The 22,967-nt window shown below is 43.6% G+C and overlaps 1 protein-coding gene across 5 annotated transcripts in view; it reads right to left on the minus strand.

The window, feature by feature from the left end:
* RUNX2 (RUNX family transcription factor 2) overlaps window positions 1–22,967 on the minus strand; it is a 158,544-nt gene that overhangs the window by 17,276 nt on the left and 118,301 nt on the right. For 2 of the 5 annotated variants that reach the window (XM_068413221.1, XM_068413133.1), the window contains exons 6-7: window positions 19,094–19,267; window positions 8,437–8,609 (exon numbers count right to left, since the gene is read on the minus strand). In XM_068413221.1, the coding sequence (XP_068269322.1) occupies window positions 8,437–8,609; window positions 19,094–19,267 (347 nt within the window). The remainder of the gene's footprint in view (window positions 1–8,436; window positions 8,610–19,093; window positions 19,268–22,967) is intronic. The other 3 variants (XM_068413302.1, XM_068413367.1, XM_068413447.1) reach the window with 2 other exon arrangements.

The following is a 22,967-nucleotide window of genomic DNA, read 5'->3' on the forward strand; positions in this document are numbered from 1 at the left end:
TTCCCTGTGGCTTCTGCCATCTCCCTGAGACCCACCACAGCAACCTCCTTTCTTACCCACCTCCTTGTATCTGTCGCCGCCACAGGAACCCACTCGAACCTCAGAAATAAAAATTGGTGCTGCAATCTGGCAGGCAAAGTTATAGCTAGTTCAAATGAGTGGAAACTAAAGTCAGGCAAATTCAGACTAGTAATAAGACCCACATTTCCAAAGCGAGCTTAATTAGCATCTGTAACCAAAGGTTGTGGTGGATTTTGCTTCCCTGGAAATTTTTAATGAAGACCAACTGAGTTTTCATGTTGTGTTTTTTTTTTTTTTCTCAAAGGTTATCCTCAAGTTCAAATGAGAGCTAATTTGGGGAAATCTTACAGCTGGGTTCAAAGCACATGATCACATGGGCTTCATGATATGAATAACCTATGAATCTATGTACCTGTAGAAAGCTCCTTATATCAAATTATTTTTCCCTGAGCTTTACAGACGAAGCTCCACCATTGCTAAAAATCCTTGTTCTCCACAAGAACTCCTTGGACACAGAAGCACCATCGAGCACCGCATGGGTGCAGGGTCAGGTTCCCCCTGAGGGGACCCTGCACCGCCTGCACACCACTCCTGTGGACACAGTAACCTGTCCCAAGCTCAGGAAGGCATCTCCTGCTTTGATCACTTCCTTCACTCTTTTTTGAGTCAGTCTGAAAGCAGATTTCCAGATTAGCGTCCCCAAATACCCTCCCTTTATGCATATGAAATAGTTCCTTCTCTCTTAATAACACCCTTTACGAGCCACGTGAAGGTGTGCAACTTCTTTTTATCTCATCCATCTTCCTTCACTGCCTACGTTGTTTTCTTTTGTACAACCCCAGAAAGCCTGAACTGCTTGCACAGCTCTTACCTTCTCTTTTGGTCACCAGTATCAGCCCAGTATCATCAGTATCAATGCTCTTTTAAATCTGACAGCCAAGCTGGCATGACACCAGATCCTTTTCTGCTAAAACATCCATCAGGAGGGGAGGAGATTTGGACATCTGTAAAATGGGGCCAACAACCATTACTGAACCACCTCAAAAAAGGTGTTGTGAAGCTCTGCTAGGCTCTAACGCTCCCTTCCTGACCAAATTCAGCACGGCCAAATTCTGCATGGCTAGAAACGTGAGGAAATTTCACCGAAAGTCAAGGCAGCTCCAGCTATTCGTACCAGCAGCACTTTTTACCTCTTGAATTGTAATTTTTAGCATAAGATTTGCAGAATTGGGCCTTTTAAACCATATAACTCCTGGAAGACATAAGATACTTTTCAACCTACCTTTTACCAAGCACAGTCACAGTCTGAGAAGGATCAAATTCTCCCACATTTTATGGAACCATTTCATCAATTCAGCTTGTGAAATTAATCAAACCAAATTCAGTACAACAAAGACTCAAGGCCGCAGAGAGATAAGGGCAAAATAAGTGATCCTGATCACCCTATATGTACCAGAGAGCCTAATGTATGGAGTTATATTCTCTCTCTGTTATCAGGACACATGTGGTCCTGCATCAGCCACCATCACTGGCTCCATCCTGGTAGAAAATCAACAGTGATTGCACCAAGGGAACGGAGAAATCATCACATGCCTTTGCACAAGGATGAAACAAAGACCTTGGTCCCACAGCCTTCCTGTTTGGAGCTTATTGACTTTATTGGGAGCACACATCTAGGTAATGGCTCAGGATCTGGCCCTTTGGAAGTCTGGAATTGAGCGCCCGGTTGCCCCATTAACAATTAGCATTCTGTTTACAAAACCCAGCAGAGTCAGTAAGAATAATCATTACAAAACATGCTCAGACTGTGATTCCGGTTTAAGTTAATATAATTTTAATGAGTTCTTCAGAAAAGGCCTGGCACTTATGGAAAATTTCCTTAATTAATATCAGACCCTAAATTAGTAATAAAAAAAAGCCCTGAATATCATTTGGTCTCAAGCTGGAACTAAAGTATGTTTTGGCATCATTACTAACTGTTAGCAGCAAGTTCTGGAAACAGATGCAAATCTTGATATGTGTCCTAAATATAAAACACATTGCAAAAAAAAGCTCAGATAAAAATATATCTATACATCCACATATATTTGAGTGTGCTATTTCCTGCCTGTATCAGCAACAAATTTATTCCATTTAAAAACATTCCACTTGTTTCTTTTCGGTATTTTTTAAATCCTTTATTTCAGGAATAAAACTCTTTCCCTCTGCCTTCATTTTTCCTGTTTATTTCCTCTCCCAACAGCCGTTTTAAGTAAATGAAAAGGGCTTAAAGACAGGTATTATAATATTCAAACGTCTGAAAATCAGCCCGCTTGTTTTACCACCTAAATATGGGTATAGGTACCTAATTTGAGGCCACCCATGCTAGAAAAATTTGGCCTTCGTCCTTGAGGTAGGGATCATGCAACGCATCTTCTGGACAATTACTCCAATGAGAGATTCTACCCAGCAGAGAGGCTGCTACTGAAACCCCACAGACGAGTGCCAAGGTGCTGAGATTCCCAGGTGGCACCAAGTGGGCAGGAGACTGAAAATAGAAAACCTGCGGTAAACAAAATAAATAGAACCACTGAAAAATAATGAAAAAAAAAAAAGACAAGTTACAAGTTTAGGGAGGGTAGCAAAATGAGCGGGTTGTTTCTGAAGACCCAAGCTCCCTCAAGTTCTTTACTTTGCCTTAACTCAGTGTCACCTTGCATTGAAAATTACCTAGGAGAAATGGAGACAGAGACAACCTTGAGTCTCTCTGCTTCCATTTCAAAAAAAAAAAAAAAAAAGAAGACAGAGTGAAAATTGTTATAGTCACCAAGAAAAACATCGCAGTGTAGCGAGCGCACCAGAAACAGAGCTGGCTTCTTGGGTTTGCCAAGAGCCTGAGACAATATTGCTGAAGCGTGAACTGCTCATTCATTTCAGGAGCTGCTAACATCAACGCCGCTGCTGGCAATGGCCACGCTATTAACCATTTGTCTGCTCCCCAGAGCACGTAAAGAGGAAAAGAATTGTATTTTGGAGACAGCACTAAAGCCTTCAAGGTCCAGTCCTCAAATGTGCTTATTACCCACAACATCTAATGAAGTTAGTAGGAATTAAGGGATGCAAGAATAGCTACTTCACACGACCACGGGTTTTACTTAGTGACTATGAAGTTTTCTCAGCTCCCTAGAGGAAGATAGACAACTTTTCCTTCTTAAAGTTAATAATTTTCAAAGACCAAATCCTCCCCAAAAAGGGAAAATCCTTATTATAAAGATCATGCGCGTACATGACATTAAGCAAAATCCAAGGTAATTCACATTCAGGGTTAGAAACCCAAGATGACAACCAGTACAGGACCTCAAGAAAAACCAGCCCATCACTGTGAGCCACTTTCTCATTAACATACAAACACTAAATCCAGAGGTTCATCTGGAGCTGCTTCCATTATATGTGGTTTTTTATTTTTAGATTTGTAGGTTTACAAGAATGAAAATTAAATTGTGTAAAGGAACAGTATTGTCACTGATTAGGGCATGGCTGGCATTTGCAGGGTTGCTTTTATACTTGCCAGCCCTCAGTGAGCTGGGAGAACAGGAATGTTTCTTAAATTCAATATCCAGTGAAGGTCCAGGATGGTCCAAAATGATGTGGAGATATCTACAGAGTGAAACAAATTAACGGGAAAGTTTGGCTACACTCAAACTAGCAACAGCCCAGGGTCAGGGCCCATTTTCTGGCTCTAAATCCAGCCAGGATGGTCTGGCCACAGCCATAATATTAAATCCTTTTAGCCTCCACAATGGGGTGGCTGCCTCTGAGCTGCCCACGGGAACAGGTTCGGGACTCCGCTCATTTCCAAACCACGGCTGGGACCTGCTCAGGAGCGTGCTGGCCAACCCTGCTCAAAACCAATCTCGCTGACAATTTAACAGTGTTTAACAGTGTTTAACAGCCCAGGCTCTACCACTGTGCAACTTCTTGGTAAAAAGACATTCCTTTCTGGCCATTTTAGTTCAGAGGGATGGGTCTGCAAACTTCTTTTGTTCAGAGGTTGCGTCCAGCATGTCCCTCATCTATCTCAGCGGGTCCCTCATCTATCTCAGTGGGTCCTTTTTCAATGACATAGTAAATATAAAGACAGCAAAATCCCCCCTGCATGCTGTGGGGACTCCAGCACATGGGACAGGAGAGTTTGGGCATGGTGGCACGAGGCTAGCATCCGCAACACACAGCTATCTGTGAAGAGTGTGAGCCCAGGGCTGGAAAAGGTAGGTTTGGTGATTTGTCCTGCTATTTAGATTCAGTTTTAATCTCCTTTGTCATATGGGCATTTGTCAAACACAGTTGTGTAGGACAGGCTCTTCCACAGCCAGTGCTGCACATGTTCGTGTTACACTTGCAGGGCAAGTCCTCCAGCAGCTTAAGACCTTGACCCCACAAGTCTCTCTCAAAGGTGAAGCAAAAAGCAAGAGACTAGAATTTAGGCAGAAGGGTGAGGAGGCCCAGGAAACATGTAGGGGAAGAAGAAGTCTCCTCACCTCCCTTTTCGTGAGTATTCTCAACAAAATGAAATTCAAGCTCAAACCCTGCAATCGCAGAGCAGGCAGAGGTCAGGGCGAAGCAGACCATGGCAGGGTTAAACCAGGACTGAAGTGTAACAAGGCTGTGATATGGATATGTTTATGGCACAGTTAAATCATCTCTTAAATCACCTCACCAAAGGCAGACTATCAGATCAGACATGCCTGCACCTGAACTACTCACCTAGACTCGCTTTAGAGCCCTTGGAGACAAACAGGCTCTTCCAAGGCACTGCCAGGGACCAGTACAGCTCATCTGCAGACTGGTCAAGTCCTGCAAATGCCAGTTTGTCCCCACCGACTCAAAAGGGACCTGAGAGTGACTGTCTCAGATATGGATGCCTAACCTGGGGACATCTATACCCATACCTCCTGCACGTGCTGTGGATTAGTTCTCTTGTGACTATAGGAACAACCCAGCCTATACTCCCTGCTCTGAACCTTGCATGTGCTGAGGACTTTCTGGATCAGTCCCAAAGCTTTATGTAAAACGGCTGGGATGTGTATTTATATGAATCACATACATTAATTACATAATAGACACTCATGCTCCCCGTCCCACATGCACTTTGGTTATGCATAGGACACAAAGACTGGGTGCATTCACTATGAATCATGCAATAAGACTACGTCCCTCAGGCAAAACTCTCGCTAAAATGACCATGTTCATATATTCCCATGGTTTCCACTACCATATTATTTAATTAAGAATATTAATCTGCTAGGCCACCAACTTTCACTGTCTTCTGGGGAAGTCTGAGCAGACAGATATTTTAATAAAACATGGGGAATCCTGCTCTTTTTATGACTGAGTTGGTGCAATAAGGTAAGGCAATTGCATGGCCTCGTGAGATTACTTTTTATTTATTCTTGATATGAACATGAGACTTATGCACCAGAGAGATCATTGGTTCAGATGTTGCATGAGTGATGCCAGATAAGCTTTTTTTGCTTTGTTTTTCAGCTATTGCTTTTGAATGCTGCTCAAATATGCGTGACACATCATTAATTAATTAGTTGTACGACACTGCAAATACAGCACCGGTTCCCATTTGGAGAATAAAAGATGAATACTGGAAGCTTGACAGTCGTGGGCACTCATTTGCACGTGCGTGAAGCGTGCATGCAAACATTTTAGTTGTGCAAAGAAATCAGTCTAGACACTGACACAACCAGTTCAGCCACATTGCACCAGCCCGCCTGAATAACTCCTCAGGGTTGCAGCCTGCTGCCCTTTTCCCCTCTCCCATGGGACAGAGAACTGCATGAACTGCTATGGTAGTTCCCCATCACCACCTGTCCTACAGCCCCAAACCTCTTCTGATGCTCAGCCTAATCTGGGATTGAAACACACATGTCCTCATCACCAGGAGATGGGCCCATCCCAGGATGGGGAGGAACACCACCATTTTGTCCACGGGCTGGATGTGTTTCTGGTCATGGCAGTACCATTAAAACTAGCTTTTTAGGGCTGCCGCTGACAATACAACCAGGAACCACGCTTTTGAAGGATTATTAGATGGTGTATTTGTGAAATTGTGGCAGGTAGGAAGTCCTGTGCCTGTAGGTGTGACATCCAAGGCCTAAGGGGAAAGTTTTACCCATTTTTCCGCCTGCATGATGTTAAGCAACAGGCAGTAAATACGGCATTCATTAAAATTACCTTGTATACTTTTAACAGCCTTGATAATCAGATTTCTGCCACTGTATTGGAAAGCAAAGCTTTTTTTTATTCAAGGCCTTGTAAAACTCTAATTTCTCCCTCATGTACTGAAGGTGCCTGAAGTTTTCTAACATTTTTAGTGTTTCTTAGCAGTCATTTTTTTCCCCCCATGCAAGGGATAAACGGGTTGCTCTAAGGGGCAGCTTTAAACTTGCATTTCTCTCTCTCTTTTGTACACAAAAGAGGTTGGATCCTGCCCTCCCTGTGGCACTGCTAAGTAGAAACCCTAAGTAGAAACCCTTGAGAGGAACCGCAGGGTTTGCAGCTGGGGCTGCAACATGCGTCCTTGCGGCCTGAGCATCGGAGCTCATCCTCCACCCAGGAGTGCCGCTCTGTATTCCTGAACGTCAGCAAACACTGCAGACAACCTCTGGCACTTGTGGAAGATCAAAGACCCCTTTTTCAATCTTGAATCTAACTGGAAGCAAGATCCCCATGCTAGGAAAAGGTAAGAGCATTGCGGAGGCATCGGTCAAGGCCCCAAAACATGAAGAACAAGAAGCGTGAAGGCAACCGACTGTAGAGCACAGCAGAAAAGTTCAGTCTGCGGCCACATAATGTACACAGCCAGGTCTTTTAGTCATTCTGCCTGTGCCCACATGCCAGGCACTCACGTCTGAATACACACAGACAAGCAAGGGCTGCAGGGCAAGTACGAGGTGCTACAGCTGCTGCGGTCCCATCCGAGCCTCTCCCCGAGGTATTGCTGGGGGCACAGTTGCAAAAATAACCCATTCGACAACACAGACCATCAGGAGGCTCCGACTCAAAGGGAACTTGTTTCGGGCCAAAGAAAGCATTTCCTCAGCATCGAGCTGATCAAGTTTTTTGAACCAAGTCAGCGCATTGCACGGAGAGCCCGCAGGAACCTGCTCCACCACCCTCCAACCCTCGGCCCACATAGAGATGTTTGGCATCTCTGAGAAGGCAGAGTGCGCTGGGACCGCAGAGGTTTTTGCAGCTGTTTGTTTGAGAAACAAAGCTTCCCTCCTCCAAGATGAAAGAAATCAAGGAGTCTACGCTAATCAAACCCTACACGCCTGCTGGCTGATGTTCAGCTTGTCAGCGATGCAGCTCGGTGGAGTGATCAACATTTCCAGCACTACGAGCTTGGTGGAAGGGAAAAACACGACAGCAAGAAATTCACCTGGCTGCGAGTCAAACAGGTGTATGGCAGCAGCATCCAAGATTATAATAATATCTTGCAAACATGCAAAAAATAGATGTAATAAGACTGATTCTTTGGTTTTCATTAATGAATCATAAAGGCGTTCTTTACATTACACATGCTTTTTTGGCATACGCTGCTAATATTTCCACACTTGCAAGGTTGGAGTTTTAATACTGAGCCTCCCTCCCCTAAGGTTCCTCATTTTTGGCAAGATATACAAGGTGACTGTGTGCCATGACAGGCTCTATCTTACTTGGGGGCAATCAGATTACTTCACACAGATGGTTTTATCACTGAGACCATTAGAGATGAATTGCACAGTATGTAAATGTACATTTGTTTGATTTAAAAAAAAAGTCTCAGTTCCTTGCTGCTGTCTTGTCTATGTTCCTAAACGTATTTCCTCTCTCCTGCATCATTCCAAAGCACAATTTGTCCAATCTTTACCCTAAAGTGACTCAGCTAGTTTCTGATAGGCATCTTAAGTACACATTAACTAAGGAAACAGGCTTTCTTCAGCTACTGGATTGAAATATGGGAGAATGAACCTTAGCCTTAACTATTGAAGAAATAAAGGCATCTGTCTGTCAGGATGCCTAACATCACACACACCACAAAAGTAAAGCACCAAGAAATAGAGAATATCACAATTGCTTTAAAACATGCAAGTAAACATCCCCCTGTAGGGGGGCAGGGAAAGAGAGAATTTGTTCATAGAATCAGGTTCACAATTAAAAAATAGTCTGATCTGAAATGGACCTAGAGACATTTGAATGATACATGCTCAGAGCAAAACAGCAGCTCTTCCACTTCGGAAAAAAAGGGACTTTGACCCCAGCCCACCATGCAATAACCCTGTTATCACCGACTGAGCTTTGCTCTTCTTATTAAGGTTTGTCTGAGGCCACGGAGGCAGCCTCTGCCAGTCCTGTGCCTATCTGCATAATTGTTTTAGGCAAAACACGGTCTTTACCTGAGAGGCGTCTGGGCACATCGGTAATGGCTGGAAGTCCTGTGCCTCGAGTGGAGGACAGGGGAGTTGTGGAGTGGATGGACGGTGAAGTCATCTGGCTCAAGTAGGATGGGTAAGACTGGTCATAGGACCACGGCGGGGATGACTGCGCCTGCCTGGGGTCTAGGGAAAAAAAAAAAACAAACAAAAAAGAGAGTAAATTTTTTTAAAAGGAAGAAAAATTTTAGGGCATCAACAGCCTAATTGAAAGAGCTGGGATTACTGAACATACACACATCAGTGCTATAAGGAACGAGAATGTAATGAAACACAACCTGCTCCTCTAGGACTCAACCCCTTCAAGCCTCGCTCTGTGCTCTTCCCTCCCTGTAACAATTTTTTGAGGAAACGAACGGAGCAGTGAGCAGAGTTTTAAAAGATCTAGCAGCTGTGCTGCAAATTCCTGTTATCTCTCGTCCAGGTCTAACAGCGTGTTATACCAAGACTCGCCAGTCCTCGAGGATTCAGACCGATAAGCAGACAGCAAGTATGAGACCCAGGTCTGAGCTTAGGAAGTGGACTTTGGAGGTGGGGAGACTCTACAGTCAGCACTTGGCACGCCTGTCAAGTTGTTATTCAGGTCAAACATTACACAGTAGTGTTTTCAGTGCTGAAAATACTATCCGAGGAGGAAAACGTCGTTAATCTTATCAGCATCTGTCCAAAAAATGTCACATTTGGATGCTGGCCCAATTACCTACAGTCCCCTCAATTACAAGAATATGAAACCAAATGGTTTGGGAAAACTATTGGAAGCTAACGATGCCTCTTGATGTATTTGCTACAGCTCACTATGGAGGAAATGTTTTTAAGGATAAATACAGTTTATTTTTTGCTGAAGGACTGATGGATTGCACTAAGTGAGAGAGAGGGAGACCTAGTTTGACTTACTGTTGTTTGGCTTTATAAACCATTTGCTCTCAGTTAATATCTGGTGATTAAGATACCACTGAATGCATCATAAATTATTATTTTTATTTCTTTACATCGATAAAAACAAAGCACTTTCAACCCCAGAGTTTATTTTGGGCACTGCACGATAAACAGAAAACTATTTCTGAACTGGCTCATAGGAATTGTAGCACATCCCTCCAGATCCTCCCCAATGTTTTCAGTGAAGCACACCAGATCCACTCAGTTTAGAGAACCTGCTAGATCAGAGCACCGTGCTAAGGCCCTGCTTTGGAGACAGCAATGTGAGAGCCACATGGCATAAGCAAAGGAACTTTTTCAGGAAATTCAACTTTTTTTTTTCTTTTTTTAACTCCTTTCCCTGCTCTTCCACACAGCAAAACCTTGTAGTTTCAGCTATTCCTTGTTTATTTTTTCTGTTCAGACATGGTTTGTTTGAAGAGATGTCTGGAAAGCAGATACTTCCTTGAAGCAAAACAACTATATAGATATATATTAAAACCCCCCAACTTTCTGATTTAATTTTAAGAGGATTTTCACAGAGTTTGTCATTTATATTAGAGCTGAGTAATATAAACGGTTAACATAAACTCCCCAGAAAGCTGAAGGACACTTGATCATTAAATGTAATGAACTACTTTGTTTTAACAATTTCAAGGCTAAGGTTGTATTGATTGGCGCAGGTTCAAATCTGACTGACTGCTCGTTGTTATATCTGATATCGACATATTTCTCTGCCTCATTCCACTACTATAATTCTCCATTTAGTCAATGGTAAATGATCTTCAACTGGGAACGGAAAGCCTAGGCTTGCTGGGAAAACAATCTTAAAATTAATGATGTGTCAGGAGCACAATCTCAAATCCAAGCTCCTTCAAACTCCACGAGCTTTTCAATCTCTGCTTCCGAATCCAAAACAGAGTCCCTTAAAGTTGTGATTTTTAGGTCAGCTCCAATGATGGAAGGAAATTATATAGCAGGTAAAGGCTAGGAAAAAAAAAACACGGCAGAGGATATTTTCACAGGATTTTGGTCTAAGATGGTGAAAACCTCAGGAAAGGAGCTGCCTTCTGGAGGTTCATGCCACTTCTGGTAGTGCAAACCTCATGGCATGAGAAGATCTTGAGCATCTCTGGCACCCTCACCAGTTTGAACACCCATGCTGGACTTGGTTTTACACCTAACATCCTTAATCTAGCAAGTGTGAATGCCTGTGCCAACATAAGAAGGACGAATGGCAAAAAGTGGTCTTTCAAAGGCTCATGTGGCCTTTCAAAACATCTCATACTGCACTGCCAAAGGCAGAATATGGGGCTGGATGGACCATCAGTTGACTCAAAAGCATATCATATATTCTTACGACATTTAGCTTAAATTTATACATGGCTTCTATAGCTCATCCCAACCTCAGTGCCACATTACCACATTTCTTTTATATATATATATATATATATGTATTTGATTTCAGCTCTCCATGACTCCAATACTGTGAGACTTTAAACTGAAAAGTATTTGAGAGAAAGAAAAAAAGAGGATGAACTGTTAGTGAAGACACTATGCTGTGACTTAACTGCTTCTGGCCCTGAAGCAGATCTCCTGTTAGACTTGGGTAACTCACCCAACCTCCATTTGCTGCAATTTCTACCTAAATTTAAGGACAATAATGATAAATCATTCCCCCACTATGTCTTGTGTATTTAGTTGGTCATTTCTTTAAGGTGCAGGCACTCTCTGAGTGCCTCACTCACAAAATGGGGTGCTTATCTCAGCTGGAAACTTTCAACCCAGATATTCAGATGCAAACTTGAGCCCTTCGGAAACTAGAGTGCAAGCAACTTAGCTCCAGGGAAATGAGATTGGTCTTCTCAGGGAATAGGAAAGTAAAGAGGAAAATCCTCAACCAAATTTCACATCAGATGATGCATCAGAGCTCAGCGACTGAGGAGAAGGACACGGTACCCCAGGCTGGAGGGTCACCAAGGCAGGGCTGAGGTCATGGTTGAGTTAGGGTGAGGAATTTTGCCCTGGGCTGACTGGCTTCAATCTTTGGCCCATTAAGAAAACTGGAAAGTGAAGATACAAGTTCCACCAGATCCTGAAGTAAATGCCCTAAAATCAGCCTCTGCTCACGGTCAGAGGCCAAGGTTTGCGCAGACATGGGAGTGGAGAGCAGTGAAACGCCCTCGTCTTGGTAAGTCACAGGTGATCTGCTAGCCCGCAGGGTAAATGTCGCTGCTCAGCAGCATTGCCCAATCCCCAGAGTAAAATGCTGCTCTGTCTAGTCCTCGAAGGCGGACGTGCAGCTGGGTCTCACATGGCACTCTTTGGTCCCAACAGCAGAATTCCCCTGCAATGCTGCTGGAGCAAAGACTTTGTCCACCAAGGACAAACCAACCCATCTCTTCTGGTCCCATGCACCACCAAACCAAACCTCCTGGGGGGAAGGAAGGTGCCAGGGGTGCCATAGGCAGGTGCCTTCCAGTGCTTATGGGGCAGATACAAGCAGATGCTTGTGGGGGAAACACAATGATGTCCTTAGGAGTGTCACCTCCTCCTTGCTTAGGCACAGAAGGGGTAGAGTGGCTATTTGGCCCTTACCAGCAGGGATGAAGCTACAAGAGGATTTGTGAGAGGTTTTCCTTGGTCTGAGACACCAAAGACCAGCTTCCCCATCTGGTCTGGCTGGAGGGCTCACATGTGTCCAGGGGCTTTGCACTGTCACCCAAAGCACCATGTGCTCTGCAGGCACAGCACATCTTCCCAATCATGAAAAGCCCAGAGCAGATGATAAACCTCGGAAGTTTATCCTAAAGGAATTCCTCTAAAACAAGGGGAAAGGCTAATATAAAAATACAGCAAACAGCTCAGGAGAACGCCCTCCACCTTCCCATACAGCAACCACAGGGAAGGGCTAGCACAGCATTTAACAACAGCAAAGGAGGCAGAGGGCCACTTTGAGTTGGCATTTGCACTTCAAAATTTTGGAGTAATTACTAAGTGCAGTCCTCCTTTTGTAAACATTTCTGTTACGCCTGCGTGGGTGTGAAGAAAAGTGTGGCTTTCAGCATATTCGTTTACAACGGGGCATATCGTGCGTATGCTAAGAAAGCCTGGGCAGAGCTTGGCTGAAACGAGTCAGCAGGGCGAGGTCTAAACTAATGTACAAACAGCTCCATCCTGTTTCCACTTCCAGGTAAACCTCGCCAAAGCAGGAAATATTGAGTGTTGCAAATGATTTTGTGTCTGTGTTTTACTGCCACATTTATAGTCAGCGAGAGATATACACGGTTCTTGACCTTTGTGGTCTGTGAGTGACCGCAGCAATGGACAATGGCCATTGATGCTTAATGGACAATAAGCAGTTTTAAAAATCAGTCTAAGATTGGACACACTGTATAAAACTAAAAAAAAAAAGAAAGAACCAAAAAAAACCCCAGTGATCTGTTCTCCCACTGATGACATCGGCTCTCCAGCAACGTGACTTCTCTTCCTTCAATGAAAATGTTCTGAAGTGTCAATGGAGAGAAGAAAAAAACCTGTAAATAGCCCTGAAGAACGAGTTTGTCCACTGCTTTGGCACTGGATTATGAAGCACCCAGATTTCCTATAGAAAAAGAAATCAATTTCCCATTTCCCAAGCTGATTTACATGATCAGAGCATGATCCCAGGCTCGCAGCTCCTCAGCGTACCATCTATAACACCCCAATGTCCCAAGCATGCACGCACTTTGCAAAACCACCGTCATTCAAATCCAGCCATCAGCTCTAGCGCTGGCTGCTGCTGATTGCATTAGTGCTACTGCCACTACTAAAAAACAAGCTGTCTGGAGCTATCTTTGGTAAACACTTAAAGCAAATATCCTCACTTCTGATCTTAACGAAGCCAAGATGACTTTCTGCATGAGTAACACAACTATTGTTGTAACACCACCCCTGCCAGCAAAACAACAACAACAAAAATGCAACCTCCTTCTCTTCTCTGACTATTTCTTAGGCATATTTAAAAGCCCAGGGCTTCATCTGGATTACCCAGTACAATCAATGAAGTCAAATCCAATGGAGTTACACCCCAATGGACACAAGTGTAATTGAGACCAGATTTTGGCCTGAAGAACCTCTACAACCATTTCTCCTCCCACCCCCCTAAGAGTCACATTTCTAAAAGAAAAAAAAAATATCCTGAACAAATCATGCCAGTAGGGCAACTAAATTGTAAAGGACGGGGGGAAAAGTTAAAAGAACATTTTAATAGGAGGGACTCAAGCTTTACCAAATGGAAGTTCGCAGTGGCGACTCGCCAGTCGCCTGAAGGATGCAATCAATTTGCATAAAATACAGCAGACTGCAGCCACCCTTGAGTTCATGGCAGCAGAAATCCCAGCTCCACCACCTCATCTGCTGAGTCTTGTGGCTTTTATTCCATGTTACAGTGGGCTGAAGGCATAATTCGCCCTATAAACCTATTACTTGGGCTATTTCTAAATTAGCTTTTCCAGGCAACCATGTACTTTGCCTACCTTGCTCTCAGATCGATGTGCACCAGATACAAACTGGTGTGTGTTTCAGAGTGCCGCTGGTCCCAGGTAAAACGCAGCCAACCCCTGGCAGGGCACTTGCATAGTACCAGTCCAATAACAGCTACAGAGTTTCTGTTTCGAACCTGTCCTGCAGCTAATGGCCTCGGAGAACAGCCAGTGGTCTTTGAGGCAGATGCTGCAGAGCTTCATGTCCAGAGCCGAGGTCAACGCTGCGACGAGCATGGCTTTCTGCCTTCTCCCTGACTCTGCAAAAGGGCAGCGTCCAGCCCATTGCCTGCAAGTCCTGAATGGGGGAATTAAGGAGGGCCCAGCTGGTACCATCCTCATCTTCCATCTGAGAGTCAAAGGTGGTTTCTGCCCACGATCTTCCCAGCAGACTCAGTTTACACTGCCCCTGAAACCCATCCCTGCCTGGCAGTGGAGATGGGTCCCCCCTCTAACTTCCAGGTAAGCCAGCTCTGAATCCTTTAAATCTGCAGGAACCTAATGAAGTTCAACAAAGGCAAGTGTAAGGTCCTGCACCTAGGGAGGAATAACCCCATGCACCGGTATAGGCTGGGGGTTGACCTGCTGGAAAGCAGCTCTGCGGAGAAAGACCTGGGAGTTCTGGTGGAAAACAAGTTACCTATGAGCCAACAATGTGCCCTTGTGGCCAGGAAGGCCAATGGTATCCTGGGGTGCATGAGGAAGAGTGTGGCCAGCAGGTCAAGGGAGGTTATCATCCTCGCCCTCTACACGGCCCTAGTGAGGCCACACCTGGAGTACTGTGTCCAGTTCAAGAAAGATAAGGAACTACTGGAGAGAGTCCAGTGGAGGGGTACAGAGATGATCAGAGGACTGGAGCATCTCTCTTATGAGGAGAGGCTGAGGGAGCTGGGTCTGTTTAGCCTGGAGAAGAGAAGACTGAGGGGGGAACTTATCAACACTTACAAATACCTTAGGGGAGGGTGTCAAGGGGATGGGGCCAGACTCTTCTCATTGGTACCCAGTGACAGGACAAGGGGCAACAGGAACAAACTGAAACATGGGAAGTTCCATCTAAATATGAGGAAAAACGTCTTTACTGTGAGGGTGGCAGAGCACTGGAACAGGCTACCCAGGGAGGTTGTGGAGTCTCCTTCTCTGGAGATATACAAAACCCGCCTGGACACAACCCTGTGCAACGTGCTCTGGGTGAACCTGCTTTGGCAGGGGGTTGGACTGGATGATCTCCAGAGGTCCTTTCCAACCCCAACCACTCTGTGATTCTGTGATTCTGTGCTGCCTACAACCCTAAAAATGATGAGAAATGAAAGTGTAACATCCCTGAAGTGCGTGGGGAGGGGAAGAGGAAAAGGGGGAAAAAAAAAAGATTTCACAGGACCTGCTTTTGAGTGCTGTTATTTCAGTGATGAAAGTCACAGGTTGCCTATAGATCAGACGGTGCCACAGTGGTGATGGAGCATGAAAACTCACTTAACTCCCACTTCACAGTCCCCACAGCCCAGCCGCTGAGATCCTCGCACCAACCACGTTCCTGCCACCATGCCTGTGGCTTTTTCTGGCTGATAGAAACTAATCCTCACCAGTTGCATTTTAGAAAAGCAACAGTTTTCCTCGTTTCATACTGAAACACTGACGCAACAGCTCAGTGTCTGAACGGGAATGTAATTGGATACGTGAGCAAGTTGTGCGAGTGCCGTTAGGGAAAGGGAAAAAAAATTAAAAAGCCAAATATACCAGTATCCAAATGTGAACAGACAGGATTCCTGATTTATGGGCAGCAAGCGGGGTTCAAATTGAATCTGCATTGCCTCAGCAAAGGCATCTGCTTATTGGACGATTTGTTTTTTAATGACCCTTCGATGTTGCTTTTGCAGAATCCTAGTTAAAATGCCATGTTGAATAAGGGCAACTCTGTGCCTCGTACTGCCACAGCCTGGTCCTGTGCTAGGTTTAGGGCTGTGTCGTGATTTGTAAAACCTGTACTCTGATACTCTAGGAAAATAAACACAACCCAGACAGAGAAAAGAAATATAAGAGTGAACCCCAAAGTGCTGAGTTCTTTCAGACTCAGGTGTGGGCCAGCCAGGCTTTAAATATTCTTTCTGTTTAATCATGCAATAGCTATGCAAGACCTCAAGTGGAACGAAACAAAAACAGTTTATGTGCTTACTAGCAATAATATGGATTTTGTTGTAGGAAACCAGTATTTACTGTTAAAGTTATCAGGAATTAATTATTTTCCCTAAACTACTAGGTAAAAAGATTAAGAAACAAAGGTATTTCTAAAGGAAAGCTTGGTTAATTCCAATAAACGTAATAAAAAAATCCTTGTTTTTCAGACAAGGGTCTATTCTCCTTTTAATACATACCCAAGCCATACCAGCCCAGTGACCATGTTAAGAAGCCAGTGGTATTCCCATTGAATATTGCACCACAACAAGGACACTGGTGGAGATGGACAGCCCAAACAGCTCACTCCCTACTACCACACCAAACAGGCGGATGTTTAGCAATTTCCCATGGTCACCCGATCAAAGAGGTGCCTCGTCTGTGGCATCGACTTTGTCTCTCGTTGGCACAGTTTGTGTGGCAACGAGCATCCATTCATCCCAGAAGAAATCGGAGGGACTGTCTGCAAAAAGCATCCCAGCACTTTGGTGGAACATCAAAGCTAGTAGAGCTTTACAGATTACAATCAACATCCTGAAAAGCACCAAGAAGCCTTGTGGGGAAGCCAGCAAAATTCACAGAGCTCGCACCGATGTAACATGCTCACACTAATAGCCTTATTAAATGGGAGGGCTACCAGAAAGCTAACGAGTACCCTTTGAGGGCTCGTGTTTGACTTTTCTAAATTGAGGAGGAGACAAGGGTGGGGAATAGCATGGCAAATACTGTATCAGACCACTTATTCACTGCAAACTTGAATAAGCAGCTGAGTCCTCACTGTTTTGGGGGAAATGAGAGCAACTTGGGATTCTAAAGTATCTCACAACCATGAGTTGTCTCCTTCTCTGGAGACATTGTCTCCTTCTCTGGAGATACTCAAAACCCCCCGGACATGACCTTGTGCAACATGCTCTAGGTGAACCTGCTTTGGCAGGGGGTTGGACCAGATGGTCTTCAGAGGTCCCTTCCAACCCCAACCATTCTGTGATTCTGTGAGTTTATCCAGCAAGAAAAGCACACAATCCACAATAGATGGGAAAGTCAGCCTGCCTTCCTTGGTTCAGCTCACTTCCCTCTGCCCTACCAGCACCGCATCTTCCCTCTCTCCATGAAGTCTCAGCTGGTACTTTGAACTGCTGACTCTTAAATTTGCAGGGAAGACAGCGAATGCCACACAGCTTTGTTTCCAGTCAGGCTTATTTAAAGCTCATCTGAAGTTTTCACCTCCTGGATCTGTAAACACTGCTGCTGATTCATAAGGAGGCAGAGAAGTACTCTATTAATCAAACCCAGCAGAACATTTTCTACAGGAGGCATTTATGTGAATGAGAGCAGCATATGAGGTTACACTTAGCTAGGAAGAAAATTACAAGGGGATCTCAGTTCTCATGCTTCAGGGCATAAGCTGATCACCAGATGGGGTCTGGAAGAATTTCACCCTCCTTCGTTCCTAGATATAGTGTTGCACAATAGGTAAACTATGGAGGCACAAGGAAAACGAAAAAAGTTGATTATAGCACTGGATTTTCCCCCTGCTTTCTCGGGAACTATGTCCCCAGACAACGCCAGACAGAAGACAGTAAGTTAGAAAAAATACTGGGCTTTAGTTTGGCAGTTCTCACCCAGAAAATTATATGCACAAGAGCCCTGACTTCACATGTCCAAAGAACAAAACACTAAACTCGGCCAAAAAAGCTGCTCCAGGAAGCTGGTGGGCAGCAGGTACCTTGTAATGGGTACTATCAACATATTTAATGCATTATAAACATTTTATGCTAGTTAAAGCTAGACTTCTAGATCTGGGAGAACTTTGCCACAGGTCATGGGAACAATTTTTTCATTTCAATTCTCTGAGCGCTTTGGGTTCAAATTAACCCACTTACTTCTCTTCCTTCCTGCAAATTAATAAACCAGTTGAACTTAAAAAAGAGGAAAAAGAAAGAAGAAGAAAGCCACAACACTTTGTTAAAACCGCTAAGTTTCAGCTGGTATCATGTCAAAACCACTTGAAACATGAAACCAGAAATCTTCCTAGGTTGACTCAAAGACTATGTCTATACTAGGAGTGCTTTACCAGTAAAGGAATACTGGTATATAAGATTGGCAAAGGTCTCCTGGTATAGATGCAACTACAGCAGCAAAAATGAGTTTTACACAGGTCTAGTGAATTGAGCCAAGAATTTTGTTGATGGACTTGCAACTAGATGAAGTTCTCTAACAGTTCTAGCAAGTGAATTGCTTGGGGGCAACACCTCTTCACATCCTGCATTAGACACAAAGAAGTCAGCACAAGTTTTGAGTGTAGAAATGGCCAAAATTAGGTAGAGGTTGTTTTGACACTCTTTTGAAAAAAATAATCAGCTCTGAATTTAGAAAAATGGCAAAATCAGTTTATTTTGTAGGCTTGACAGTTTTGTTGCAAACTTCTGGCACAGCTGCAGTTAAACAACTTATTTCGGTTTTATAATCTGTGACACATGGTACTTTATTATTTCACTCAGCACAATGAAATCTGTCTCTCAGCATGCAATTATAAATGTTGCATACAACCCTCACAAACAACCTTTGGAGATTTCTCCATAACCCAGTTCGTTTATTGTAACAGTGGTCAGCACTGGTGCTAGACGGAAACCGCCACGTGAGAAGATTGTATTATTATCCTGATAGAAAGACTATTAAATGCTGGCTGCTTCCCTCAACACCAGTGCAAAATAAAAATGCCGAATAAAAATATTCATTCTAATATGTACTATTGCACACACAGAGGACAAGGCAGAGCAACGTGGCAGTTAGTTAGAATTTCACCAGATTCCTACTCAATTTACCCAAAAGACAGACATTTTCAGCTTCAAACACTACAGCAAAATCCACTTCACACCTAGCTTTGCTTGGAACACATCTCTCACTCTGTAACAGCCTCTTTTACTGCAGTTGAGACACAAATATCCATAAGCAATTACTACCGTTGCCTGTGCAAGTCAAACCTATGGTTCTGTCTCTTACCTGTAATCTGACTCTGTCCTTGTGGATTAAAAGGACTTGGTGCAGAGTTCAGAGAGGGCCGTGGGCTCTGGGTCGGGACCCCTACTCTCATACTGGGATGAGGAATGCGCCCTAAATCACTGAGGCGTTCAGAGAACAAACTAGGTTTAGAGTCATCAAGCTTCTGTCTGTGCCCTGGAAACAGCAAATCATAAAATAAAAGCGTTAATAACAAGATTTAGTAATTTAACACACCCAAAAAAAAAACCAAAATGGCCTCTAAGGACCTGTTATTAGATTTAACGGACTTATAGGTATCTCAGCTACCCCCGATAAGACAGCAGCATCACTGGGGTGCTTTGTGTTTTGGGCATGGTTGTGCTGGTGGAAGCCTTATCGAGTACAGCTGTGCCCATACAGATGTGTAACATGTTGCAATTTGGATCAAAAGAAGCACTTAGGAGGACACCCACACAAGGTCTTTTTTGTTTTTTTTCTTTTTTTGGTGCTGCTTTAACTACACTAGGTAGTTAAAGTGGCAAACTTTCATTTCCAAAAGCAAGTCTCATATGTAAGTACAAGTTATCAAGTGGGACAATTATTCCGTGTCTGGTTTACATGTAGTGGATTTTTGCTAAGAAAATGCAAGCTTTTCTTCTCCTCTTATTTTTTTTCTTTAAGTCTGTCACAGTTAGTCTTTAACTTTCATTCCTATGGGAGATTTTCCAAAAAGTAAATAGTCACTGTCATTTGAGAAGAGCAGTATCACAAGGAAAACCTTCAAAGCTGCTGGCCAAGACTGGGTCCTACACACCCCTGCATGGTCAGCCTTCCTCAGTGCTCCTACTTCTCTCCCCAAAAACAGGTTAACTGCCCTTCTACCATATGGCCGCATTGGGAACACTCTTTTATGGGTGCTCGGTTGTCAAAATGTAAAGGGGAAAAATGGCAAAAGCAACAGCATGCCCCAACTGATACTGCTCATATTGTCATTGAGATGTTTCAAGAGTAAAGCCTTTACTTCTTGAATTGTTGTATTTTTGCTCCTAGGTTTAATTGCTTTCCAAAGTAGCTATAGGATGCTCCTCACCCAACGGCACCTTTGAATGTGAGGCGCAGAAGGTGTTATTTCTATCATTCAACATATGGAGAAACAGGCATGCATAGAGAATAAGGTCAGGACTAATTTTACTTAATGTTAGCCATTCATAAATCAGGCATCTAGTCTAAACTCTTCTAATGTAGACTTCCTCTACAGTTAATGGAAAGAAATAGCTACTTCCAGAGCGCAATTAATCTCATTTGTCTCTGACACCAGTCTTAAAACGGAATGATTCACCTTCTGAATGTGTTTTCTCTTCCTTTCCTGATCCGAGAGGGAGCACACATGACTCGTTTCATTAGACACCCTCACCATTAGTCAACATCAAATGGCAAGAACCTTACCCTAAGTTACTGACCAAGGTCACGCCAAAAGTCTCTGGCAGAGCTGCAATGGGGGCCCCCAGGCCCCCTAATTGCAACCCAGAACCACATCTGCCTCCATCCCTGTAAGCAGTGCCAGGGCACAGGCACAAACAGTAACTTGGTAGGGTATTTTTATGCTTTTAACAATAAGAAAGGGTCCCTGGTAGGGTTTGGCCTTGAACCCTTCCAGATGATCCCCAGTGGCTTGAGATAATCCGCATTGTCCCTCAGCAGTGTGAACACAGCCATCTGTCTGGAGGCTATGAGAGTTCATCTTGGCAGACATGGTCAGATTGTCCGGTTGGTCTTAGGGCCAGAGAACAAATTCTGGTACTGGTTAATTTATTTTAAAAGCATAATGTGGCCGCTGAATCTTGAGATTGAACTATCAGACTACCACTCTTAAAAAAAAAGCCTTTTAATGGTACCTCTCACCACAGTACTGAAGTATATGGGTTCACATCACCTAACTGGGACCATGGTGCCTACATGACATATATGCAAAACAATTTCGGTACTAGACAGCTAAATCCAAACTAGATTCAGAGAAATCATGGTTCTAGATAGAGAAGTGGAGGATTCAGGCTGGGAGATGAGAAGAAACTGGATGGAATTTAATTTTGGAGAAACTTCTCTAGCAATTTTAAAAAATTAATTAGTTGACTCATTATTTTGTACTTTGAAGTATGACTTTTCTCCCCCAGGATGACTCAGTCTAAAAGCACAGGGTAGGCAGGAGCTTTCTCCTTAAGGAGAAGGTGCTGCTCTATGGTAGAGCTGCCATGGGTGGCTACTCCTTTGTTCAGGAGGTATCAATCACTTTAAATGGGGAACGATTTTTGGTGGGCTTGTAACAACTCTGTAATGGCATCTTAATTAACAGGAAAACATCTAACCTGGTAGTCTTTAGCATTATCTTTTCAATCTATTTAAATTACAATTTGTACAAGCTGTGTGCTGCTAAATCTGAAGAAATTACTTTCACACACACATGCAGTCCATATTCTCCTGGGATTTCTCCTTCTCTATCTTCTTTTCATCCACAATTTTAATGTATTTGCTTTTCCCTTTGCCAGTTATATTTTCCACTCTGTTTTTTAAAGGCATCTCCTTCCTCTCACCCTTTCTTTTCTACCCATTCCTAATCACATTTCGGCAAATTCAAGAGGGCTCAAAATAAGGCAAACATGATTAGCCTATCTCTGGCCTCACACGCCAGGGCTGACTTTATCTGGGAACGAATCCACGCCTAAAGTGAATTTTATTTTGGATTTTTGTAGAAAAATCCTGTGCTAAGTTCACACAGTGCCTTTTTGCTAAAGAATCACTAACAAACCACTGCACAAGCTATTTTAACTGTCTTCAGATAACTCAATGAACACTTGTTATACAGGTCCCTGCTCCTGCACCAACCTGTGCCCGATAACCCCCAGCTTTGTTTTCAACACGCTGTGTTTGCCTGTGCACAGCTTTGCTAGAAAAGAGTTTATATTTAATTATGTGTATTATAATGAACTAGGTCTATGACAGAAAGACAAAATTCAGCAGGATAGCAGTGCATTTTAGTGCAGGCAGGGGGAAAAAAAGGAAAAAAAAAGAGGGGAAAAAGAGGGGAAAATAAAGAAATAAGAAGAAAGATTCCCACATGTGGCTGAGTTGAAATGATCTAGAGATGTGTGGCTTTGGGTGTTGCCACCTCCCTCCCCCCCAAAAAAAAAAAAACGTAGGGAAAAGAGAGCTATAGGCACATCTGGAAGACCCCAGGCATCAATGGAACTGCAAGTCCCCAGAAACCAGCAAGGGGCCGAAGGCAGACTTGCCTTCCCCTTCTGGACATTTAAAATTTAGGGTTGTAACACAGAGTCATGTTGTGACAAAGGGATCCACAGAAGGAGCCACACTCCCCCCGTGAAATGTCCCAGTGAGATGAGATTACATTACAGCTTCGCACATTATGGGTTACTATGCTTTGATAAAAGCTGAGACGTGCTCACATTGAAAGTAAGCAGGAAACGCAACAAAAACTTCATATTCAGGAGGTGCTCACAGAGAAGTGTAGGCAACTTAAATAAATCTCTTGCCCTGTGCAGGAAAAAAAAAATAAAATCCTATTAAGTACAGAGGAGCCATGAGGTATGGCCTGAAAACACTCTATAAAGGCCTTCTGAGTAGCACATAAGCAGCAGCAATGAAATATGTGATACATGTTTAAAACTCATTCCACAAGCTGCTTTTCATCTCTCATTGATATATGTGTCCGTTGACAGAGAAATTCCTGATCCCAGGGGAGTGCGCTAAGAAAAGCTGTATTCCTTGGTCTCAGTCATGAGGCATAATTTTATTTCAGGAAAAAAGATTAGGGTAGCAAGTGTGGATCGCTCAGGGATAATCTGTGATCTGCTGCAGCAGTAAGTACATTAAAAAGCAA

This window comes from Nyctibius grandis, chromosome 1, assembly GCF_013368605.1.
Source record: "Nyctibius grandis isolate bNycGra1 chromosome 1, bNycGra1.pri, whole genome shotgun sequence".
NCBI lineage: Eukaryota > Metazoa > Chordata > Aves > Nyctibiiformes > Nyctibiidae > Nyctibius > Nyctibius grandis.